Source organism: Grus americana, chromosome 2 (genome assembly GCF_028858705.1).
Source record: "Grus americana isolate bGruAme1 chromosome 2, bGruAme1.mat, whole genome shotgun sequence".
Lineage (NCBI taxonomy): Eukaryota > Metazoa > Chordata > Aves > Gruiformes > Gruidae > Grus > Grus americana.
Window position 1 is genome coordinate 50,290,653 of NC_072853.1, and position 22,580 is coordinate 50,313,232.

General features: G+C 46.2%; 1 protein-coding gene across 7 annotated transcripts in view; it reads left to right on the forward strand.

Moving 5' to 3' along the window:
- The window catches only part of KCTD1 (potassium channel tetramerization domain containing 1), a 103,588-nt gene that overhangs the window by 16,068 nt on the left and 64,940 nt on the right, over positions 1-22,580 (forward strand). Inside the window, exon 1 of one of the 7 annotated variants that reach the window (XM_054817441.1) lies at positions 16,565-16,669. The exons of 2 other annotated variants lie outside the window; for them this stretch is intronic. Coding sequence is in view for 2 of the 5 variants with exons in the window: in XM_054817435.1 (XP_054673410.1) it covers positions 17,956-19,806 (1,851 nt within the window). In the remaining 3 variants the exon portion in view is untranslated. Of the gene's footprint in view, positions 1-16,564; positions 16,670-16,739; positions 17,250-17,679; positions 17,724-17,887; positions 19,807-22,580 lie in introns of those variants that run through there. 4 more of the 7 variants (XM_054817436.1, XM_054817440.1, XM_054817442.1 and 1 more) reach the window with 4 other exon arrangements.

Genomic DNA, 22,580 nt, shown 5'->3' on the forward strand with positions numbered 1-22,580 from the left:
TTTAAATGCCAGATTGCACTGATCCCTGTTAGAAGTGATGTGCACGGAACCCAGATAGCAAAGCCTGTAGTTGCTGCCACAGCCTCCTGAAATCTTTCCATCTCTTTCCATAGTCTTGTCTAAATTTTGTTGTCCTCCAAGGGTGGGAAGAATTGCTGGAAAAGGATATAGAAGTACCTGGCTGCAATCCAAAAGGGATGCAGTGACCATCTCCTCTCCTCAGAACAGCTTTGATTACACCTGCTCTTGTAGTGCCTAATAAATAGGGCCACTCAAGGTGCTCCTTGCCACTCTTGGACACTGGCCTTGAAGCACAGGTGAGCTCTTTTCTGAGAGACTGTCTGTTCCTGAAAGATGAAGAGATTCAGATGTAGCATGGACAGGGACATATGTATGTGAAGAAGGTATAAACCTTTGACATTTACATAGGTTGCGGCTTCCTTCAAATAGTTTATATAATGTTGTACCAATTGACTACTTGAAATCTGAAGCAGGGTACCCTTCTGAGCAAATCTGAAGGCCTTGCAGGTTGGATGGCCCAGGGTTACTGGGCTTTCCAAGGAGATTGGTCACCCTTGGTAGCCCAGGATGGTGACCTGAGCCAGGTGAGCTCCCCTGGAGCATCTGTAGTTGGTACCACAGAGTTCAGGTGAAGGAGGTGCCTTTGCAAGCCTAGTTTGACTTCAGCCAAAGCAACAACCTTTGGAAACAGAAGCTTGTACGGTGGGACTGGAACACTCTTCCCAGAGAGTCTCAGTAATCCAGATGGGAAATGTGTACAAAGCATTTGTCTGACCAGAAAAGTTCTGTCAAAAATGAAGGTTTTTTTACTGGAATGTATCTGTTTTGATGAAATCCTAACTAGGAAAGGTTTCTCAGTTAAACTGAGTGTGCAAATGACCTAGAGATGCCAAAAGTCTGCTGATTCAAGCAACTCCATGGGACAACCTGAACACCTGGAAGCTGTCTGACAGATGCCCCCCCCGCCCCCAGAACTGTGACTGGTTTTCTTTTTGTCCTAATGGGGATTTGAAACCTTAATGTCTTACAGAAAGGAAATACGTTCCCCAAAGACATAGTTGTAACTGTCACACTGTCTCCATGCTGGAGGAAGCATTTTGCACAAAGGAAAGAAAATCCAAGGAGATCATGGCTAAACCTGTCTACTAATTTTAAGTTTGAGCTGCTGAGTGTCTGTCTTTTTTCAGAATATTTAGTATTTTTGCAGCATTCTGCTCCAGTTGCGTGCAATGAGTGCTTAGCTCTTTCACAAATGAGATCTCAAGTGATTTGAGTCAGGCACCCGCAGCATGAAAACGAGGCTCTTGGTGCCCACTTTGGTTTGGTTTAAGTGACTAGTCCAGTATCTTAACACAGGAACTTTGTGGCAGAGCCAGGGATAGAATCAAAGGATGTATCTTCAGCTCCAGGCAAATCTGCAGACAAACTGTCAGACTACAGATGCCTATTCAATGAGTCCCATCCATCCTGGGCACTGAATGAGGCAAAGGCCCTGTAGAAAAAAGAGGATGTGATTAGATCCTTAAGTGTAAAAGAAAATGTGGCAGTAGGAGAAGAAGCACAGCCATGCTGGCTTTAATCTAACTAGCAGGGAAACGGTTTTATTGTAGATGTGGCTGTATGGAAGACTCCAGTGTTGGGTGCCTTGCATTAATGTCACACCCTTAGTTTGCTGAGCAAATTTACCATATTCTTTTTGGTGCCCACAAACTCTCAGCAACATAAGAGAATCAGGATCCATCCTCAGATCAAAGCTTAATCACGTTTCTGCTGCCTTATCACCTTCTCTTTATTTGCAGCGTGCACGTGGGATCAAGGCAGGCATGACCTGAAATACCAAGGCACTACATGTGAAATAATGGCTGGTCCTTGGCAGCAAAGTCAGGAACTATCCACATTTTTAACATTTTGTAAGGTGTTTAGTTTTTACCACTACACAGTCTTAAAGAATATACTCTATTTAAAAATCCTTACAGTATATCTGTGTATCCCTGCATTTTAGAGAAACCCTGATATTATGTCCCTAAGTCACTGGAGTTAATCCGTGTTAATCATTAACTGGCTCCAGAACAATGGCATGTGAATACAAATTCTTTGTGGATATTGGACCTCATTGCTGTGTTCCCATTGGAGCAGTGACCTCACCATTTTGGCTTGTATTGTGTTAGCGCTGTCTGACACTGTGAAAATGGAGGTACCAAAGGTTTTTAAACATGGTTACTGAATTCCGTGTGCTTTAGTAGAGGTTTTCTATGTCACACAATTTTGTAAGACAAAAGTTTGTAGCGTGTCATTCTAATTCCTAAGATGGAAGGCAGGCTCCATGATGTATCCAAGATCAAAGAAGTGATACCCATTTGTAGCTGCACAGCACTTGAGTGGTGGTGTTCTCATCAGAAAGGTGGCTTGCATAGGTCTTCTTCACAGCAATGCAGCTGTGATAATGGCAATGAGACTCTTGTCAGTACAACTGTTGGTCAAAGTAAAATGCAAACTCTTCCATTAATCAGTCACATCATTACTAAAACTGTCAAGGGTAGACAAGTCCTGAAATGGTACAGGAAGCCTAGTAACAGAATGGAAGGGACCTGGGAGGTCTTTTGGAGGTCTGTAGTTGGTCATTTTGTACTAGTTGATTAGCAGATCGCTGTAATTTCTTGTAGTAAATATTTGTTTCATGATAATTATGTTTAATGAAGTGTTGGAGAGAACAAGGGAAAGTAAAGAAATGCAGCAGGCAGTGCATATCAGTTCTCCGGGTCATGGTGATAAAAGTTGAAAGAAGGATCAGAGAAGAAGGGATGGTCTGACAATAAACAGGAGGAAGAAAAAATAGTGGAAGTATGAGGCAGAGGAGAACAAATCAAGGAGTTACTTGACGGCTGAGGTAGGTGAGAAGTGCAAAATATGTGTCTCTGGACTGCCCCGAGTTCCTGGTGGAGCCCTCAAATAAGGGTGCAAATCAAAGTTTCAAATGTTTTCCGTCAATGCACTTTCCATCCCATGGTCTGTCCCCAGAGCCAGTTATCTACCTCCAGTCATCCAACAGCCCTTCAGGAGCCCTGGTAGGTGGCAAGGGGAAGGAGCATCTGAGGCCACGGTTTCTGTGGCTGAGAAGACTAATTTCCCTTCATTTAAGGATTTATCTTTTTTGCAGTTCTAAGGATGACTGCTCAAATGTTCTTAATCGTGTGTGTGCTTGCCTGATGGGAAACGTGCAAGAGCATTTGGGGACTGTGGCTTTGGTACATGGCAAATGGCAATTAACAGAACAAAATCTGCCTCTGGCAAATTAACCTTGCATAGAATTCTAGAGGCTTTTTCTCATTGTTTTTGTTTTGAAGTGACTTTATTTGCTGAAATGCAGAAAATTGAGGTTATAATTTCAAAATGTTTGTGGGGATGGATTCCTTCTTCCCTGCCATATGCACTTATTTTTCAGTCCTTCTTTCCCACTTCTATTTGCCTGGGCATTGGCCTGCATCCTTTCGTGTGTATTGCCTCTGATGTCTGACTCATTATGGCAACAGAAGTGTTGATGCCAGGCCCAGAAGCAGTACTTAAAAACCTGCTATTCTCTCTCCTTCAAGCTCAAAGCTAACCCAGTTTGTGGCAAATGAAAGAAATGCAATCGTTTGGCACCTTGTCCATGCATCAGTTTTGAAACATAGGACCTTTCTCCTCTGCTTTTCTGAGTCTTTTTCTATTTGACTAGGCTGTCATAAAGACCACTAACTCTAGGGTGTGGAGTTTAATGCTTTGGAAGGAAATGACCGGTTTATTGCATTCTTTCTTGGGTTGCCAAGCCTCTTCCCTCACCTCACCTCCCAGTATATTTCCCAGTGCCTCATATCCAGAAATCAAGAGATTCTCAGATTTCAGAGGGAGAAACAATCATCCTTAGCCCTTACAATTGGGATGGAGAGCGAATGGATAGGGCCGCGGGAGAAGAGGAAGGCGGAATAGGATTTGAAAACAAGAGAAATGTAATCTGAAAACTTAAACCTAGAAGTTAAGTGAATACTCCCAAATACAGTTTAAAAAATAATCAAGGCTTTTTCTCTTTCTTCATGCTTTCTTTGGGAACATCTGGTGGTCACGAATACTTGAGATTAGCAACTGTTGTACCCAAACACTTGCAAGGACACGTGGCCGAAAGCACTCGGATTCCCCTGCGCATGGTGAGGGAGATCAGTACCGGCAGGCTGCTGCAGCGCTTGGTGCCACCTTGAGTAGAGCATCACAGTTGTTTTGCACCATGTGCCCAGGTGAAGAGTTGGAACCTCTTGAGGAGGCAGGCAGGGTTATACAAAAATGGAGGAACTTGAAGAAGGAGGGAGAGGATCATCCTGTCTTTCCCACAGATATTAGCGCTGTCTGTTCAGCTGTTTATATGCCTCCATAGGAACAACGGAGCAGACAGCGATTCTCCCAGAGAAGTGTGGGAAGTCATCCACCCTGAGATACAATCACAGCTCACAGAGGAAGGGGTTTTCGTCTTTTGCTTTGAAGCTGACAGGCATGCAGTTTTTTCATGCCAGTTTGCAGGGGATTGCAAAGGAGAAGAGATAAAGCAGAAGGAGGAGATAGTAGAAAAGGTGTTCAAGGTAGTTTTGCATATCAGCTCAGCGTATTTTCCACCCCACCTTACCCTGTCTTTCATCTTCCTGATCCCCACCAACGGAAATCTAGGAAACAGTTCAAGCAGCTGGGCACGTACCTCTGCTCATTCCTGAAGGAAGAGTAGGTGGTGAAGGAGAGGGTATGGGAGGAAGAACAAGGTGATTTGGAGAGAGTGGAGGACAGATGAGGAGAGGAAGTGTCGTCAGAGCTGGGACTGATGTGCGGCATTTCCGTTACCTGGGTGTGATGCACAAGGGAGAGGGGAAAAAAATAGGAGTTTATCATAGAATAATAGCAGCAGAAAGAAGAGCGCCAGGACCAGGACATTTGTCAGCCAATTGTACCAGCATGAGACTGGACTGCTGAGAGTGGCATCAAAGGAGGAAAAGCAGAGAAGGGGTCTAAGATAAGTTTCTCCACAGTTGCTTTTAAATGGAGTGAAAAGAGAGAAACTAGTAGGTTTTGTACCCCTTTGGAGGTTGAAAAAAGGCAAGCGCAAGAAGACTTTGTGTGCCTCAAAACCAGACTTCTCGTTTGCTTTCAGCCGCCTTCGGGGCAATGTGACGCTGTCTGCCAATGGCAACACTTGCATGACCTCTGCAAGATGTGTGCTGCTTGGTACCACTGTCTGGAGTCCTTATCAGTGTCCCAGGAAAAATCCTCCCTCGCCTCTGCAGGCACAGCAAATTTACTTAGGCTTTTCTTGCGACTCCAGCAATTTGACTTGAGAGAAGGTTGCTGGAGGTTTCAAGCAGAACTGACCTGAGACTCTAGCAATGCAGAAGCTGCTCAGGGCAGCAGATTACCTTGAGGAATAAATCAGCTCTGGTCCCAATTCTGTGTTGCCTGTGCCAGCACCCTAGAAAACGAGACTTGCTCCTGCTGCTGCCTTCACCAAGGGAGAGTCACTGCTGGGAGAGAAAAGAGTCAGAACCCACATCTTGTCGTCTGTGGGATGAAGGAAGTCTGGCTCTACAGCACCTTTTTTCTGGCTCTGTCAAATCTGTCCCCTCCCTTTTTCTGTGTCAAATGTGCTGTGGCCCTGAACCCTGTCCACCGCTGCTCCTTCACGGTGACAGCAGAGTTCGAATTTAGTTGCTCTACTGAGAAGCGTTCACCTGTTCTGGGTTTGGAGCTCATGAATATGCCTGTACGTGCCCAAGGATCGCAGATGGATCAGGGCTATAGGAATGCTCCTGCGGTGACTCTATCCACTGGGACAGCCGATGGGAAGAAACTGCCGGCAGCCAGACCACATCTTTCTCTATTAAATGCTCCTCTCAGCAAAGTATAGGATGAATTGCACACAGTTTGACAACAGGATGGCTTTAGGGCTGTAAAGGTTCGGATAATTGCCAATAGACTTAGGGGGGACGCAAGGGTTGTTGGAGGAAAGTGCAACCTGAGTGGGAGTAATTTCAGAACCACTATTCTTTTGTAGTCCAACTCCAGCTCCCCCCCCCACACCTTTTCCTGTCATTCACCGTTGTTCCAGCTTATTTTTCTTGGTTAACCCAGCCCAGCCCTGACATCCTGGTATCAGATCGTCTCTGATACAGCTGTGGCAGTGGTTCAAAAGGAGCAAGACAGGATGCTAATGGAGGAAATAGCCATCTGTTTGGTCTGGATTTCTGGTGGGGTTTTTTTGAGGAGGGTTATTCAAGAGGAATGTTCATGGTGAAATTTTACTTCTATCTGTTATGACTTTGCCAGTCATCATATGTCAGACTGGTTGTCATGAGCCCAAGATGAGCTCTCCCTGATATTGCTGGTTTTGCAAAAATGGTGGGAGATTTTCTGGAGTTCCTGCGCTCTCCTAGAAAATCTCCATGACTGAGCTCTGTATTAACAGGGGAGCATTAAGGTCTCGTGTATATCATTAGGGCACAGCAGCAGGCTTGGCATCCTTGCTGTTAACTGAGAATGTCCTTTAAAAATAAAATAGTAAGTTGAATGATGGTTGACTACACAGAGCAAGGGGGCTTCCTGTTTCTTCCATGAGGAAACTAAGCCAAATATGTGATGCAGATTATTCTACCGGAAAGTCTTTAGCTCTTGTGCCCAGATTACTAACATTTTCCCCCAAGGTGTATACATTTTGCAGCAAGCACAAACAGTGGGGCATGGATCACCACGAGCTCTCAGATGACTGCAAACAGCTGAGACTCAATTCTCCTTTCCCCAGTCTATTTGCTAAGCCATACTCTGTTGGCAGATTCAACAGAGTCAACCCAGACTGTGTCAGCTGAGGACACAAGGATACTCTTCATGGTAGAATGCAAAAGAAGAGGTGCAACCAGAGGCCTTAGATTTGGGGTTTTCCCTTTTCTTGCTTTTGGGGTGCTTCTTGAAGTACTTTGCTTTGCAGTAATAGGTACTTTATAGTAATGCATAATTTCCACATGACAAAAGTGTCTTCTTCATTATTCAACTGATTCAAACTGATCATGCCAATACAATTACTGCCTATTTCTGCATACTGTTCTTTTGACTCAGTGACATTTTAGATACAGTTGAAGAAAAAGATCCTCTTTTAGTTTGTGTAAAACTTTCATGTCATCCAAGCCAGAAGTTTTATTACCTGGTTGGTTTTTTGTTTGTTTGTTTCCTTATTTACATTAGTCTATTTTCAGTTTAGGTGTTTCTTTGTTTTGGTTTGGGTTTTTATTCTATTTTAAAACATATCCAAAGTTGTAGATCATTCACAACATTTTTTTTTGGTTGTTTCATGTCCTTGTTGCAAAGCAGAAGAAGTTGAGAGGAATGATTCTCTCTGTGAGGTTAAAATGAAGGGTAAACCTTTCATACAAGCAAGTGCTAGCTTGCCTACTGCCTATTAAAGTAACCGTTTATGCATAGGACTTTGAGAAACTACTGTAGGGCCAGTATTTACCACCTTTCATTAAAAAATGTGTTATTACTGATGTGCTATGTGGAGGAGCCTTGCCTAATGCAAATATCACAGAGCTTATGTTCAAATTACAATGAAAAATGTTGTTTGACTTTTCTGAAGCTTTCAGAGGGTGAAAATTCTTCTTGCTTATTTATTTCAAAATTCTCCTATTGACCAGCAGATGAAAAAGTAAAAATACTGTAAGCTTGCAGAAACAGGCATTACTCCACTAAAATGTCCGAAAGTACTGGAAAAGTATCAGGTTTGCTATATTTGCTATTTTAACAATGGTGCCCCAGCAATAACTAAAGTCTAAGAGATTGGACAGCCCCTCAGAGAACGTCCACAAAACCAGAATTCAGCAGTCTGTCCATCGGGTGGGCTTCTGAGCAGGACGGTGAAGGGGGGGTAGCGGTGTTTGTCCATGGCATTAGGGAGACCCCGCAGGAAAGTTTGTGGTCAGAGAGCATGAAGAAATTAAGACCCGACAACCTTCCCCAATGTAGAGGTTGTTGTGTAGCTTCTGCACGTTATTGGTGCTACTGTTGGGAGCTGAAGCTCTCACCATGACTTGCTGAAACACTACTAGGCTTCTTGGACCTCACAGAGCTCAAGAGGCAGGCAGAGAGTTATCCCTGCAAGGGGCAAACTTCTTGTTCCGTCAGGTGGCCACAAAGCCTCTGGGCTTGTACCATCCATACAACAATATTTCAGCAACCCCCACTAGGTCAGAATGATTATAAAAATCTTTGGTGGACAGGTTAGCCCATGAGCGACCTGCCTTATGTTTCTGCCATGATATAGCATCAGAATAATTTTCCCATAAGATTTTGGATGTGGCCAAAGCCAGGAAGCACAGCAGGCAGGTTCAAGCAGATTTCCTGTCTGTGAGTACTAATTAGTGCTGCTGACCTCAGTGGGACATCAGGGTTTTTCTAATTTATTCAGCAGCATGTGGGGTTCTCTCTACCTGGCCCTAATTAGCCCTTGCACTAGTGGCCAAACTGGAATTCAGAAGACAAAATCCTCTTCCTCCCTGTTTGGGATCTGAGAAGTTCATTTGAAGTGATGGGTTAACAAATTGAATCTAGCACTTCATTTCAAATAAAATGCCCATCCCCAAAACATTACAAATTAATCCAGATACTTTGATCCCTTTAATGTCACAGACAAAGCTCCTGTAATTCTGCCTCTCCACTCTATGTATGACTGAGATTCCTAAGTACTCCAGTGTTTTCTGATGGAATAAAACTAGCTCTTAGAAAATATTACTAAACATTTTCCTGTAAGCAAAGCCCAATATATCTTTCTGAACAAAAGAAAAGCTTTAAAACTTGGGAACTCCAGCGCAAATAGAAGAACTTCATTGATTAAATGCTGCATCTAGAATTGGGCAGAACAATCCAGCTGTAACTGCTAAAAATGCAGTTGAATAGCAGGAGAATTTGGTAGATGTATCCTGAAAGTCACATCCAGCTTGTTTTAGAGGGGAAAAAAGAAACAACCTGGTACAGAATATGTAAAGCACAGAAAGGATGTGTTTCTCTTCACTCTTCTACCAATGTGCCAGAAAGAACGAAGGTCAGGTTTTCAGAACACTGTGTTCACTAACTCTAATTATCTAAATGAGCAGCCATGTTTGCAAATGGCTGAGCACCAAGCAGCTCCCATGGAAACCATATCAGGTGCAAGCCTGTTTTAAAGTACAGCTGGCTTAAATACCTATGCAACAGTTTTTGAATGCAGAGACCTTCTAATAATCAGAACAAAGTTATTGGTTCTGAGATCTCGAAGAAATCTGGATATGAATGTCTTGAAGAAGTTCCTTGTGATTTTATGACTCTTCTAAACGTATTGCCAAAGAGGTGTCACAAATGGATTGCGTAGGATTTGGATGGTGATTTTTTGATAAAGAAATCTTGAGAGAAAAAGAAGTCACTAATTTAGAGACTTGTCCAGAAAACTAAGTCAAGTTACCTGCTCGGTTCTCATAGGCAAGCTTATCTGGGAAATCCCAGCAGTGCCAGCCACCAGTCTTCAGAATAAGAAGTCTATCTTAAAAATCACAGGGATTTCTTCTTCCTAAAATTACAAACCTGTGGTTTTCCACCTGATTTCCAAGTTTTTACAAAGCAGTCATTCAAGGTTTCAAGCTTGTCTTCCAAACACTAATTTTCAACCCCTCCATTCCAGCATATGGAGGAGGAAACTCCAAAACTACTAAGTATCATGAGGCTGTGAGATCTGGCAACCCTGTTATCAAGATGTTCCTGTCAAGGCCAAATCCGTAGGAATGACCTTGAAATAAAGGCCCTATTATCTCTCACCAGCTCTTCAAACTATCCATCCCCCAAGAAACTTTGAATTGGAATAGGATGCCAGGCTGTTTGGAAAGAGATTAAATTGTTCACAGCTGCCTGGGAATTAACAAACTTCCTCCTCTTTACGGTGGAATGCAGCATATTTCTGAGCCAGGTGGAGGATACCATGTGAGGTTCTTGTAGGACCTGGAGTTGGCACAAAGAACAACATTTTCAAGTCTGCACATATATCTGAGTTACCAGGGCTCAATAATAATTTTCTGGCAGATTAGTCTTGCCCTACAGCAGGTTTCTATGATCACTAAAGCCAGAATGAAAGCAATGGGTCTGGATTTCACACTTTATATCCTTCCACACCAAAGCTTTGATTTTAAAAACTGCTTTTTTTCCCTTTGACACCAATCAGCAAGAACGAGTCTGACAATACGCAAGTAAACAGCAGAGTAAACTGCAGGGACAGGTCTGTAACAGGCCAAGTGACACACTCATAACTCGGAGGAAATTATTCAGAATAACTTGATAAAGCTTTGCCAACATTGCTAATGGAGAGATCATGCACTGCGAATTGCAAATGTGACCTTGTTTTGTCCAAGGCAAAAGAAGAGCTTACAATTTTTTTCTTGCTTATTTTAACAATGCTCATTGATCCTAAAAACCAGGGTCTTTACTAGCAAATAACTATCTGCTTGTAACTACATAATTCAGTCCATGAATGTGCAAAGTGTTGGCTCTGAGGGTTTTTTAAAATTATTTTTATTTATTTGATGACACCTTTAGTTGTGTGAAAAGAAACTGAATTTTAGCCTTGATCTTCAAATGAGGAAACTTTGAATCAAGCCCAGCTTAATCTTTCATGGATAGAAAAAGGCAGGGCTATTCAAAGCAAGGTACAAGTCAGGGATGGACAAAAAGTTTGCACTTAAACATTCTCAACAGTTGCAGAAGTGTTTGTTTGGTTTTGTTTTTGTTTTTTTTTTTTTTTAAATGCCAAACTCTTACAAAACACTGATGCTTGCCAGCTGTTAGAAGGTATTTTTAATCTGTTTTAGTATTATCTGATACTGAAAAAACTAGAGGTACATCCAATGCATCCAGTCTTTTCACTAAACTTTGCAAGCTTTCTTTATATTATCTCTGAATCATTTCAGTTTTTCTACTTTTCCAGGCTTTACCGTCTATAACTGAAAATACAGCAAAATACAGGTGCAAACTGCAAAGAGACCTTTCAGGTCTCTTTTACTTCATGGCCTCTGGCTTTAAACCTCAGATGAAAGTCCTGACAATACCCCGAAGATTTGCTCTCCAGTTTTTACCTGAAATCACATACAGTAGTAACATTTAGTTTGTGAAAGTGCTTTTGCATAAAGGACCAGTCAAATTAAAATCAGCGTGCAAATTTTTCTTATCTATTAATATTCTGCCATATGTCCTACCACTTTTTTCTTGATCTGGCTCAAATCATGCTCTGATAAAGGACGTGACAGGGGCTGGTGGTAAACATGCTATACTTTTTTATCCCTGTACTCTTCTTCCATATGACCTATGAATTTATTCCCTTCTACTCAAATGCTGCTTTACAAGTTAGCGTAATCTGTGATGCAAATCTTATTTAGACATTTTCTCTGTGTTTATATGTCACAGGATAACTAGGGATGCTTTAGCATCTCACACATTGAGAAGGGAACGTGGCATTCTATTATTAGGGCCAGAAAACATCATGAGCAGATATCGGTTTAAAAGAAAATAGGTGCGAAATTTGCACAGGTCAGATTTGCAAATTTCATATCAAATGAAATGGGGGAGAATGAAGGGGGGGGCGTACAAAAATGAGAGAGTTGTGTTTAATTGTACGTTACTGTTTCAGCCACAGAAAGGTGGGTCTGGGTGACAGCCTGAGCGGGGCTCTGACACTGTTTAACAGTATGGTTACGCTCTCTGTGGGCTTCGTTTGAACTCACCCAGTTTTAAAGTTGCTTAAACTGGGTTTGTGTCAACCCAGCTGAGATAACTCAATTGAGAAAAGAAAATCCAAGTAGACAGGCCATTGGTGCTGGGGTTTTTGCTACATAAATACCTGAAAAGGAATTTCCAAATTCACTATGACACAGACATAATACTGGTGGAAAAGGGGAATAATCAGTTTATTTCAGTCAGTAAGTCAAAACAAAAGTATATTGACAGTGAATTCATGGTATAAAGAGGCGTTAAAGCCACTAGCCGAGGGTCAGAGGAAGATTCCCTTTTCCAGGCTGTGCTGGAGGCCAGCTGTTGCCCTGTCCCTTGAGGACCCCCAGCTCTGAGAAAAGCCTGGCGTTAGTAAGTTTTTTGGGGTGTAAAGCCCTACTTCTGGCCCTGTGCTGGAATCGGAGCGCTCAGAACACCTTGTGGCAACACAGAAACTTCGGGTCATGCAATGGGGATGGAAAACAAGATAGAATCCATATGGTACAGAAACGATGTGGAAAGCACGTTTCTTCAGAGTCTCATTACATTGCATTTTTGTTTGTTATATTGTAAGGGCTCAGGGTTTTTTCTTCCTTTTTTTCTTAAAGGAATGTTTAAGAAGCCTTCTCAGCCAGACCCTGTTGTCATATAACCAGTCATCCCTCCCTGCATTTCTAGACTTCATCCAGCCCAGTGTGACTTCCAGCCTGAACTTTTAGCTCAAAATACTTTTTTATTGAAAGATAAAAATAGGATTTCAAGAACTCCATTTCCAATACAGCATTATTTTTTGTTCTATTACATAGTACTAAAAGCAGTGTATAGAGTAAAAACTTGTACTTACACAGACCTACATGACCTATAAACAAGGCTTTGTGGTTTCACAGGGATCTCTCTTTTGAGGTTCCTTTCTTGAGTTACTGGCTTGGTCCTTCTAAATTTCCCACGCCTCTACGTAGAATTCGTGGACTCAGTTGAGAAGGACTTAAAACAAACTTAAATTATCAGCCTGGATGGAAAGAGCTCTTCCTCTCCACAGAGGTTACATGTTATGCCACTAACATGCCAGGTTGCTCGGTGTCAGTAGTTCACAGAAACAACCAGAGAACGGCCAGAGCAACTATAACCAGCTACTGCTGTGCCTCACAGACCAGCCAATTTGTTTCAAGTGCCCACAGAAGCAAAGACACACATAGCTAAATAAAACATTCATATATCTCCTGGCAACTTACCTCCAGCACATTTTAAAAGACCCTGAAAACCTTCATGCGGTGCAATGCAATTTATTACCTGCCCCTCTCCAAGCTGTCTGACAACATAGCTCTTCTATATTTTTGGAAGCAAAAATGCTCCAGCTGCTTGACACTGAAAATAACGATGATTCACGAAGTCTTGACTTTCAGTTTGCCAAGCACGGAACACATGCTTTCTTACAAAGATGATGACTCAGGTTTTCTCCAGTTTGTTTGGAAAAAGGAGCAATCGGGAAACAAATCATGGCCTCAGCAACAAAAATACAAAAATATTGCTTTTGTAACAGAAAAAAGGAAGTCAAGTGAATAATGGCAAATACGCTTTTGATTGGCACTATGGAACTTCGTGAGGGGGCTGGTTTGATGCTGCCTTCACGTTTCACAACGTGTCGGTAGTAGCTGGCACTTTGTTATGCGCAACTACCACTAACATTTCATAATATGACAATCTAAGAGGTGAAATAGCTTTTGTATTTTAAAATTCATTAAGAACAGCTGCAACTTAGTGCTCATGGATACATCATTAGTTTCCTAAATCAATGTCGTTTTTGTTGAATTATATAAAGCCGTTACAATGCCATGCAGACAGGGGACACTAATCTAAAAAAGAAAAAATTAAAATAAAAGAGATTTAAAGTCTTCTATAGCACATTATATGTCAGCATCAGCTGTCCCTGGTATCAAGAAGTAGTGAAACAATGAAAAAATATCATATATACAAGTAAAAGAGTAAAATAAAAGTGGAATTTGCATTTTGAAATGACAGTTCTGAAATGTTAAAAAAGCTTATCTCAAAACTGCGTGTTTCTGGGTGGGCGAAGGATTTCTAGGACATGCTTTTTCCCTAAGTGAATTTTCCAAGAGTCCCAAGTGTTATTTGCCTTCTAGTTCTGTAGTGTCAATATGGATTTCTCATACCGATTTCCACGTAGCCTGCCTCTACAGCGAAAATATCTTGTGTTTAGAAAACATATTAGCACATTTTAAGAACATGTTTATTGCATTTAAGCTAACAGTAAAAGTGTACATGGAGAAAAAGCTATTTTCTAAAAAGATACCATGTGGTCAGCCTTAGGGTTAACCAACAAGCTTGTTTTAAGCACTGGGGTTTTTAAACCTTTTCTAGATGCCTAGACTGATCCCAGGGAGCAAATGGGTCCAATGGATTTTCTTTGCTTCTTGGCTTTTGGGGAATATTCTGGTTTAGTTCCTAGTGAAGTTTCATGATGAAACACCTACCAAGAAACACCGAACCAGGAAGGCTTAGGTAGCTGTAAATGAAATAACCACCTGCAGAGACTACAGAAGTAGCCTGTGCTTGTCTGAAGGAGAATAAGGCTGTGGAGAGCTTTACACAATAGTTGGATTGTCAGAGAGCGTGGCTCTAGCAAGCTCTGTGCTTGCCAGGAGCGAGACCAGGGGCCAGAGGAAAGAGTAGCTTCAAACAGAAGCGAGGAAAGGCCTGAAACTATTTGGTAACGTGGTTACAAGCATTACCTTTATTGTTAACAAACTGACTCATGGAGAAGGTTTTTTGGTTTTGGTTTTTTCCTGGCATGCTAATTCTGTGGCATATGAACTGATCTCCAAGTATATGAAAGGAAGGAAAATCCAGTCTAGGGTTGCAGCCTTAGTGGGACAGGTGCATTATTAGTGTTCTGTGGGTATTACATCTTCTTTACTGACACCAGTAATAAAACGTATTCTCCAAGTGTGGACAGGACCTGCATTAGAATCAGCCTCAAACCTTGAGTCCCGGGGGAGAATGCTGTCTATGCCTGCGTGGAGCGCTCAGCAGGATAATTCTCTGATTAGTGACGTGGAGGGTGGAGTGGATGTAAGTTTAATGTTATTATGCCAACTTACATTAGACAACCTTGTGCAACTCAGACAGCTTCGGAATGCAGTTCGATCACCTCATCTAACTTGCGAGCTTGAACAATAGGATTTAAATTTCTGGAATATAACTGACTAGGCTAAATCTTATCTTTAGGAATGTAGACAGATAGGTAAGTTAACATATATATGTAATTAACTTACATATGTATATATACACATACACACACACACATATACATATAGGTTATACAGGTATATACCTATGCAGGTGTCTTCCCAATTATGGGTGCCTGCAGCACCTAAACACCTCACTTGCTACTCTCTGAATTCCCCCTGGCTTCTGAGGTGCTTCCAATTGATGTGTGTAATATGGATGCTCCATATATATTTTTCCCCTCCAACCTTACTGCAAGTTCTTCATGTCCTTTATACTTACTATTAGTATACTGGGCTCCATATTCATCTCCGAGTCTGTCAACATAGTTCACCTCCTGTAATCAGGAAATGGTGATTAAATGAACATCCAAGTACAGTAGCTGTCAACCTGGTGTTCATCTTTTTTAAAGTTAAAAAAACCCAAATGTTCAATTACCTTTTGCACTCATGTGGCTCTAAAAAGCTCTTCTTAAAAAAAAAAAAAAAGGTGGCTTCATCTCTTCTATGATCTTAAGACAGAATCAAGTTCAAAGGTCAATGCCAATCATGTCATTTTTAGCATTTATGGGAACAACGAAGGAAAAAAAAAGATTTCTGTAGAAAAGGTGTATGCTGCAAGCCCTGCAGTTCTCTGTCTTCTAGAGTGGGTTGTTATGGCTCCTAAAAGGAGCTTGTCTGGGGCATTTAGATTTTAACCGCAACAAGGTCTTGCTGCTTTTAGCTATCTGTTTCAGCATCTGGTCCATCTCATTGCAAGGTCTTTGAGACTTTGGTTCAGGATTGGGTTTCAGATAGCATATGACAGAGTGAAAAAAAAGTTATTTATATATCCTCTTTATGTGCATAGGAAAAAAATTATCCAGAATATATATATACACACATATATGCCATTGACCTGAGAGGGAACATAATACGCTCTCAAACTACAGAGTGAACGCAACTTCTTTAGTGCGTGCAACACCTTTGGCCTCCGTGTAATTACTCCAGGCTTACATCAATATAACAGTGCTGGGTTTCTTTTCAATTATTTTCTGGGAGTGGTAGGCTTTCTTCCTGGAGTGCTTATTTGTTTCGAATTGGCCTAATTTGCTCAACGATTTGCGCATCTCTTCTTTGGTGATCCCACGTTTGCCCGGACGGCGAGGGCTGGGGCTGCCCCGGGCTCCCCGTCCGTGGCCGCCGGCCTCCGCCCCTGGGCTCGGTGCTGCCCGCCTCCAGCACCGGCACCGGCACCGAGTCCGTCTCCCCCCTCCCAGGTAACCACCACGGCTAGAGCCCAGCGCTGAGCAATTGCCTACGGATGAGTAAGCACCAAATGTGGTAACTCAGGCCAGCAGCTCTGCAATTAAGGCTATGATTTCAGGTGTAGCCAGTAGTCGTAATGAATATTTATTTCAACGTACCAAACAAAAGAAATCGCCCGGCTAGGTGGTACGGGGAGGTTTGCGGTGGGCAGTTTGATTTGTGAAGTGCGGGGGTTACTGGCGTGGAGCTGGTGAGGCACAGCCGCCTCGTCCCCTCCTGCCCTGTTTCTGGTGGGACTGGTTCCCTCGGCCGCAGGGCTTGTGTCCTCCTGCCCGAGCCCGGCCCGGCAAAGGACCCTTCCCGGAGAAGGAAGGGTAAGATAGTGTGTAGCGAGGCGGCTGGCTGCGGCGCCGCTGGGTCCGGCTTTCCCGGGGAAGAGCCAGGCGGCGGGCAGGAGCTCCCCGCCGGCGCGCACGGGGAGGGGGGCGCGGAGCTGGTGAAGGGACGGGCCAAGGCTCTGCTCCCCGCCTGCGCTGGGCTGCCCGGGGGCTCCCCTCTGCTAAAGCCCCCGCAGAGCAGCCTCGCTGGGTCCGGCGGCTCCGAACCCCTGTGCTTTGTGGCGGCGGTTGCGGGAGTCCCCTCTGGTTTTGCCCGTCGCTGAAGGGGGCAGCTGAGGAAGGAGCCGGGCTCCCTCGGAGGCACGGGGAGGGGGGGCCGAGAGCCATAAAGTCTGCAGCCCCAGAGAACTAGAAGGCTGCCCGGGGCGCCCGTCAGTCCCTGAGTCCTTATTTCTCCCTCTCCGCAACCAACCTCGCCGGGGCTCCCGCAAGCCAAGCGAGCGCCGCGGCTACCAACCGGCTTTTCCCGGGCGCACTCCGAGCCGCACGGATGCAAAACCCTGAACGTCCATCTCCTCCCAAGCCCCTCGACCGAAATCCAGGCGCCCGGCTAAAGGTGCGATGCCGCGGCGGCTCCGCAGGCGGGGTCCGGGTCCGCCCGCACCCCGGCAGCATCCCGTCGAGGGCAGAGCCGTTCTGCCGAGCAAGCACAGTCTGAGTTTTTTGGGTGGTCGTTTTGGGGAGGGTTGGTGGTTTTTTTTAGGCTTTGGGTTCTTTGGTTGCTTTTTTTTTTTTTTTTTTTCCTATGTTCGTTTTTAAGTTACTGTGAAATGAGGACGTGCGATGGTTGAGGAGGTGCGAGGCGCGCCGACCTCCGTCCCAGCTGCTTGGCGGCGGTCCGTCGCTACCGAAATAGCTGTTCCACATACGGAGCGGGGGTTTTTTTCGGGGATGGGGAGGCGGGACGGGCGCCGGGAGTGGGGGGGAGCCGCCGGGACGGGGCGAATGCCCCGTCCCGGCGGCTCCCCCCCACCCCCGGCGCCCATCTCCGTTGCTCGACGGGACGGACCCGAGGTGAGCGGCAAGCGCGGTAAGTACCGCTCCGTTCCCCGCGGTACCCCCTTAGCGCGTCTCAGCCTCCTCCCCATCCATTCCCAACCCCTCCCGCCCCTTCCCCGCCGCCGCCACTGGGAGCGCGGTCCCTTTAAGAGCCCGGCTTTGCCTCCCGGTAGCTGAAGGTCATTAAAACACAAAAGCGCTCCAGCGCTGCGGTCCAATATAGCGCATGCGCCCTGCCCGAGGACTGGCAGGGAGACGGCAATATGGCGAGAATGCCTGGCAGCGGCGGCGGCGGCGGAGAGTGGAGCGGCGGCGGGGGAGGCGGAGGCGGCGGCGGCGGCGGGAACAATGCGGCGGACCGGCCGCCCGCCCGCGGCCGCGGCGTCGCCCCCCGCCCGCACCGCTACTGCAGCGCCGGCGAGGAGGAGGAGGGCGAGGAGGAGGATGAGATCCAGGAGGTGCAGATAACGGGGGACGAGGAGGAGGAGGAGGACGGAGCCGATGGGGGGCTGCTGCTGGACGAGGAGGAGGAAGAGGAGATGGGTCTGGAGTGGGACGGCGAGGAGGAGACGGAGCCGATGCCGCCCGCCCCGGGCCGTACGCCGGGCGGCAGCGGCAGCAGCGGCGGCGTCGGGGCTGCCCCGGGGGGCGCCGCGGCGGCTGCCCCGGGGAGCGGCGGCGGCGGTGGCCCCGGGGGGTCGGCGGAGGACGCGGAGCTGGAGGCGGCCCTGCTGCTGCAGCGGCCGGAGCGGGCGCGGCTGAGCGAGAACACGCGGCTGGCCACCCGCTATGCCGTGCGCATCTTCCGCGAGTACCTGAGCGAGAAGGCGCAGAGCCCCGACTTCGAGACGATGGACAAGGGAGCGCTCTGCCGGGTCCTGCGCTCCTTCTATGCCGAGGCGCGCTCCAAGAGCGGGCAGCTCTATTCCAAGTCCTCCCTCATCAGCATCCGCAGCTCCCTCAACCGCTACCTCAACGAGCCGCCCTACTGCCGCACCCTCGACCTCACCAAGGACCCCGAGCTCCGCGCCGCCAACCTCACCCTGGCCGCCGTCATCCGCAAGTTGGAGGAGCAAGGTGCCGGGCCGGTGGTGCAGAAGCAGGCCATCACCCGTGCCGACCTCCGCAAGCTCTACACCTGCAGTGTCTTCAGCACCCAGAGCCCCTTCGGGCTCCTCAACAAGGTCTGGTTCGAGACCTGCATGTACTTCTGCACCCGGGGTCGGGAGAACCAGCGGGAGCTGGAGGAGGACTCCTTTGGGCTAGCTGTGGATGAGGACGGACGCAAGTTCGTCTACTTCAAGGCGTTGGGGCCCTACCACAAGTCACGCTCGTCTTCCTGGAGCAAGAAGCGGGCGGAGAGCAGCGACGAGGAGAACCTGCCCCGCATGTATGAGACTGGCACTGAGTTCTGCCCCTACGCCAGCTTCGTCAAGTACCTCTCCAAGCGCAACCCCCTCTGCAAGGCCTTCTTCCAGCGCCCACGGGACCACTGCAGTGAGGGTGACATCACCTGGTACGAGAACAAGGCCATTGGCAAGAACCTGCTGGGCACCCGAATGCAGATGCTCTCCAAGGCGGCCAAGCTCTCCAAGACCTACACCAACCACTGCATTGGCGCCGTCTCCATCGCCACCCTCAACAGCATCGCTGGCATTGGTACCAAGCTGGGGGGACCACAGCCACCGCACCACCACCCCCCTCCCCACCACCACCTCCTCCACCACCCCACTGGCGGGAGCTGCTACAGCCCTGCTGCCCTCAACGGTGGGCCGCGGCCCCGGCCACCCACCGCCAACCCCTACGTGCTGCCCAAAGACGGTGATGCCGTGCCGGTGAAGGCAGAAGCAGCCGCAGTAGCCCCGGCCAAGCGGGCCCTCTACGAGGCAGTGTTCCCGGCGGGGGCTGCGGCCGGTGGTGATGCTTGCGGGCCCTCTGCCTCTCCCAAAAGACTCTGCCGCCGCCCCGCTGAGCCCCTGGACACTGCCGCGCCTGCCGTGGTGGTGGTCTCAGTGAAACACGACCCCCTGCCTCACCTCCTCCCCGAAGCCAATGGGCACAGAAGCACCACCTCACCCACAGTAGTTTCACCTGCTATTGTTTCCCCCACACAGGTAACCGGAAAAAGAAAAAAGAGGAGAGAAAAAAAAAAAAAGGTGGCGACCCCATACCCCGTCCCATATAGCCCCCACTGCACCCCTCCTTTCTTCCCCATCTCCCCCAAGGCTGGGCACCAACGCACACTGCCAGCCCCGGGGCGGCTTCTGGGGTGACTCTCACGGTTCAGGCACCCCATGAGCCCAGATGCGAGTTATCCAACTTTTTTGCCCCCCAGTTTTCTTACCCTCCCACCACTGGTCTGGTGGCCGTTTGCTGCGTGCCTGCGGGTTGGATGCGAGAGGCGCCTGGATGCTGCCGCGTTCCCCCTCAGTGGCAGCACTGACAGCTCAGCCCTGCGGGCTGCCCCTTTTCCCTCCTTTTTCTTTCTTTTCCCCCTTTTTTCTTTATCTTTTTGCGGGAGATGCGAGTTATGAAAGTCAGGCCAAAATAGTAGATAAGGGCGTCAGGTATCATTAGTGTGTGTGGTGTTCTTGATGTGCTAATGAACTATTTGAATAACCTCAAATGCAGGAAACAGCCAGGAGAATACTCAATTACACACTAGTAATGAGGGTGTAATTTTAAACTTCAGAAGTTAACAAGAGGGTTAATATGGCAATTGCATTCATCTTGTATTTGTTTATTTAAAATAGCTCTGTTTCCTGGCAGTCATCCTCTTTTTTTTTTTTTTTTTATAAGGCAAATTGGCTTTACTTGTGTTAGTTGCCATAGTGGCGAAATATACAGTAAGAGCACAATTAAACTGGTTTAGGTGCAGCTTAACTGTGGAATGAGCCCAAGTTCATTAGGTATGTTTCGTTGAGGTAAAGCGATCTTGTCAAAAGCGCTGTTGAGCTGTGCCTTAATGCGTGCCTTGCGACCCCCCTCTGCCGTGCGCCCGCACGTGCTGGTGCCTGCTCCCCGTCCCCTCCAAAAGTACTTTCCTTTCGGGTGTTGAGCTAAATTACTTCAATTAAAGCCTCGCTGCGCCTCTGCGATTGGCTTGAAGTTTGGAAGTCATTCTAACTAAATCTAGAAAGCATATGCGGTTACCTTGTGCCCCATAAAATACCGTGTTTCAGGCAAGAACTTTACTGCTGGCTGCCCTACACGATTACAAAACCCCTCTGACATTCTTGTGTCAAGTAATAACAGGGATCGCAGCTGTCGGCCGGAGAGCGCGGCGCTGGGCGAGCGCAGGTATATGACATGCCTGAGCTGTTTCCCAAGTGGAAATACCAGTTCTGGACAGACTGACCCTTTCAAAGAGTTTTGCCAGCTAATCAACCAGCCTGAAGGCTAATTGGGGGGAGGAGAGGGGGGCTTCCAGTGAATGCCTGCATAAGCATCTATGTTCTTTAAAATACCTGTGACCTCTTCTTTCTAGCAGGGTTTTTGTTTTTGGTTTTTTTTTTTTGACCACTTCAGTGGAGTACTGTAGTTTGATCTCCTGCTGTGTGTATCTGGTGTCTCTGAATGGCTTAGAGGCTTGATTATGTGCAGATAATGTTTTTGTTCTAGCTCGTTATTTCAGGTACAAGCTAAAGCTCTTTGCTGTATTTAACCCTAGCCTCCCCTTTCCCTGGCTTTTAATGACCTTGAAAGTAATTTTGAAACTTCAGGCATAGTTTAGCTTTTTAGAGCAGCAGCGCACGTGAGTACGGGAAGGGGAAGAGGGAACCAGGCAGAGCAGTTGTGATCCAGTTAGCGGTAACGAAGTTATGCGTATCTTTTTAACCTGTTAAATGAGGTGTCTTGGTACCTTCGGTCATCAGGCTGGAGAGCTGGATCTCAACCCCGGCCCACAAATCTCTTCACACTTGCATAAAGCTTAGGTGAGGAGAAATCCAGCTGCTGTACTGTTTGTTGCAGGGCTGCGCTTCCTATGTGAAGCATTCAGAACTGTAATTCTCATTAGTGGCAGGCTGTGGGGAGAAAGGGAGAAATATCTACAATAGATGATAGAGTACACAGGCATGTGCTGTTTTAAGTCTATCAAGAAAGAAAACGAGCAATCAGCAAGGATACTAGACAGTGTGGGGGTTTTTCAGTAATTATATGGAAATGTTCATTTCCATTCACAATTTAATGAGCTAAACAAGCTGCCCAGCCACTTTTGTAGCTGAATCTTGCCTTCACTACAAAACTCGTTAATTTAAGTCTTTAGGAGAAGGAAAAGTGTCTTTTTTTTTTTTTCTTTTTAATCGCCAATTCTTCTCGTGTCAGTTTTAACTTATGCACTTCTTCTGGGATGTGACAAAATGAAAAAATATTGGCTGTGGAATAGATTTCCTCAGGAGAATGTTAATGCTAAACTTTTTCTCCCTAGCTACCTTTTATAATAGTTACGTTAATCGAGGTCCAGGGCATTTCCTGGGGAAATTAATGACTGGCTGGGGTTAATGGCCCAAGGCATTGCCTCAAGCCATCGACTCTCCCAGCCAGTCATTAATCCCCAGGAAATGCCCTGACCCTCAATCATTATTGCTTAATTATAAACAAAGACTTTCCAGGCCTTTTTACTGAATACATCTCATCAAGTAATGTGACACTAAGTTCTGCTGTTGACAAATATTACTGGTTCCTTAAAAACATGAAGGTCATAAGCTTGTGGTTTATTGCTCGTCTTTGTTATTCTTCTTCCAGGGGACAGATTCTGCTGCCCTCGTGGGCTTGTGCAATACTCTGGTGAATAAATGGCAGCATGATGAGTGGGTTTCTTAGCATCTTTATACTGAGTGTACACATACTCTTTTTTTTTTTTTTTTTTTAGCATTGACAGCATTAA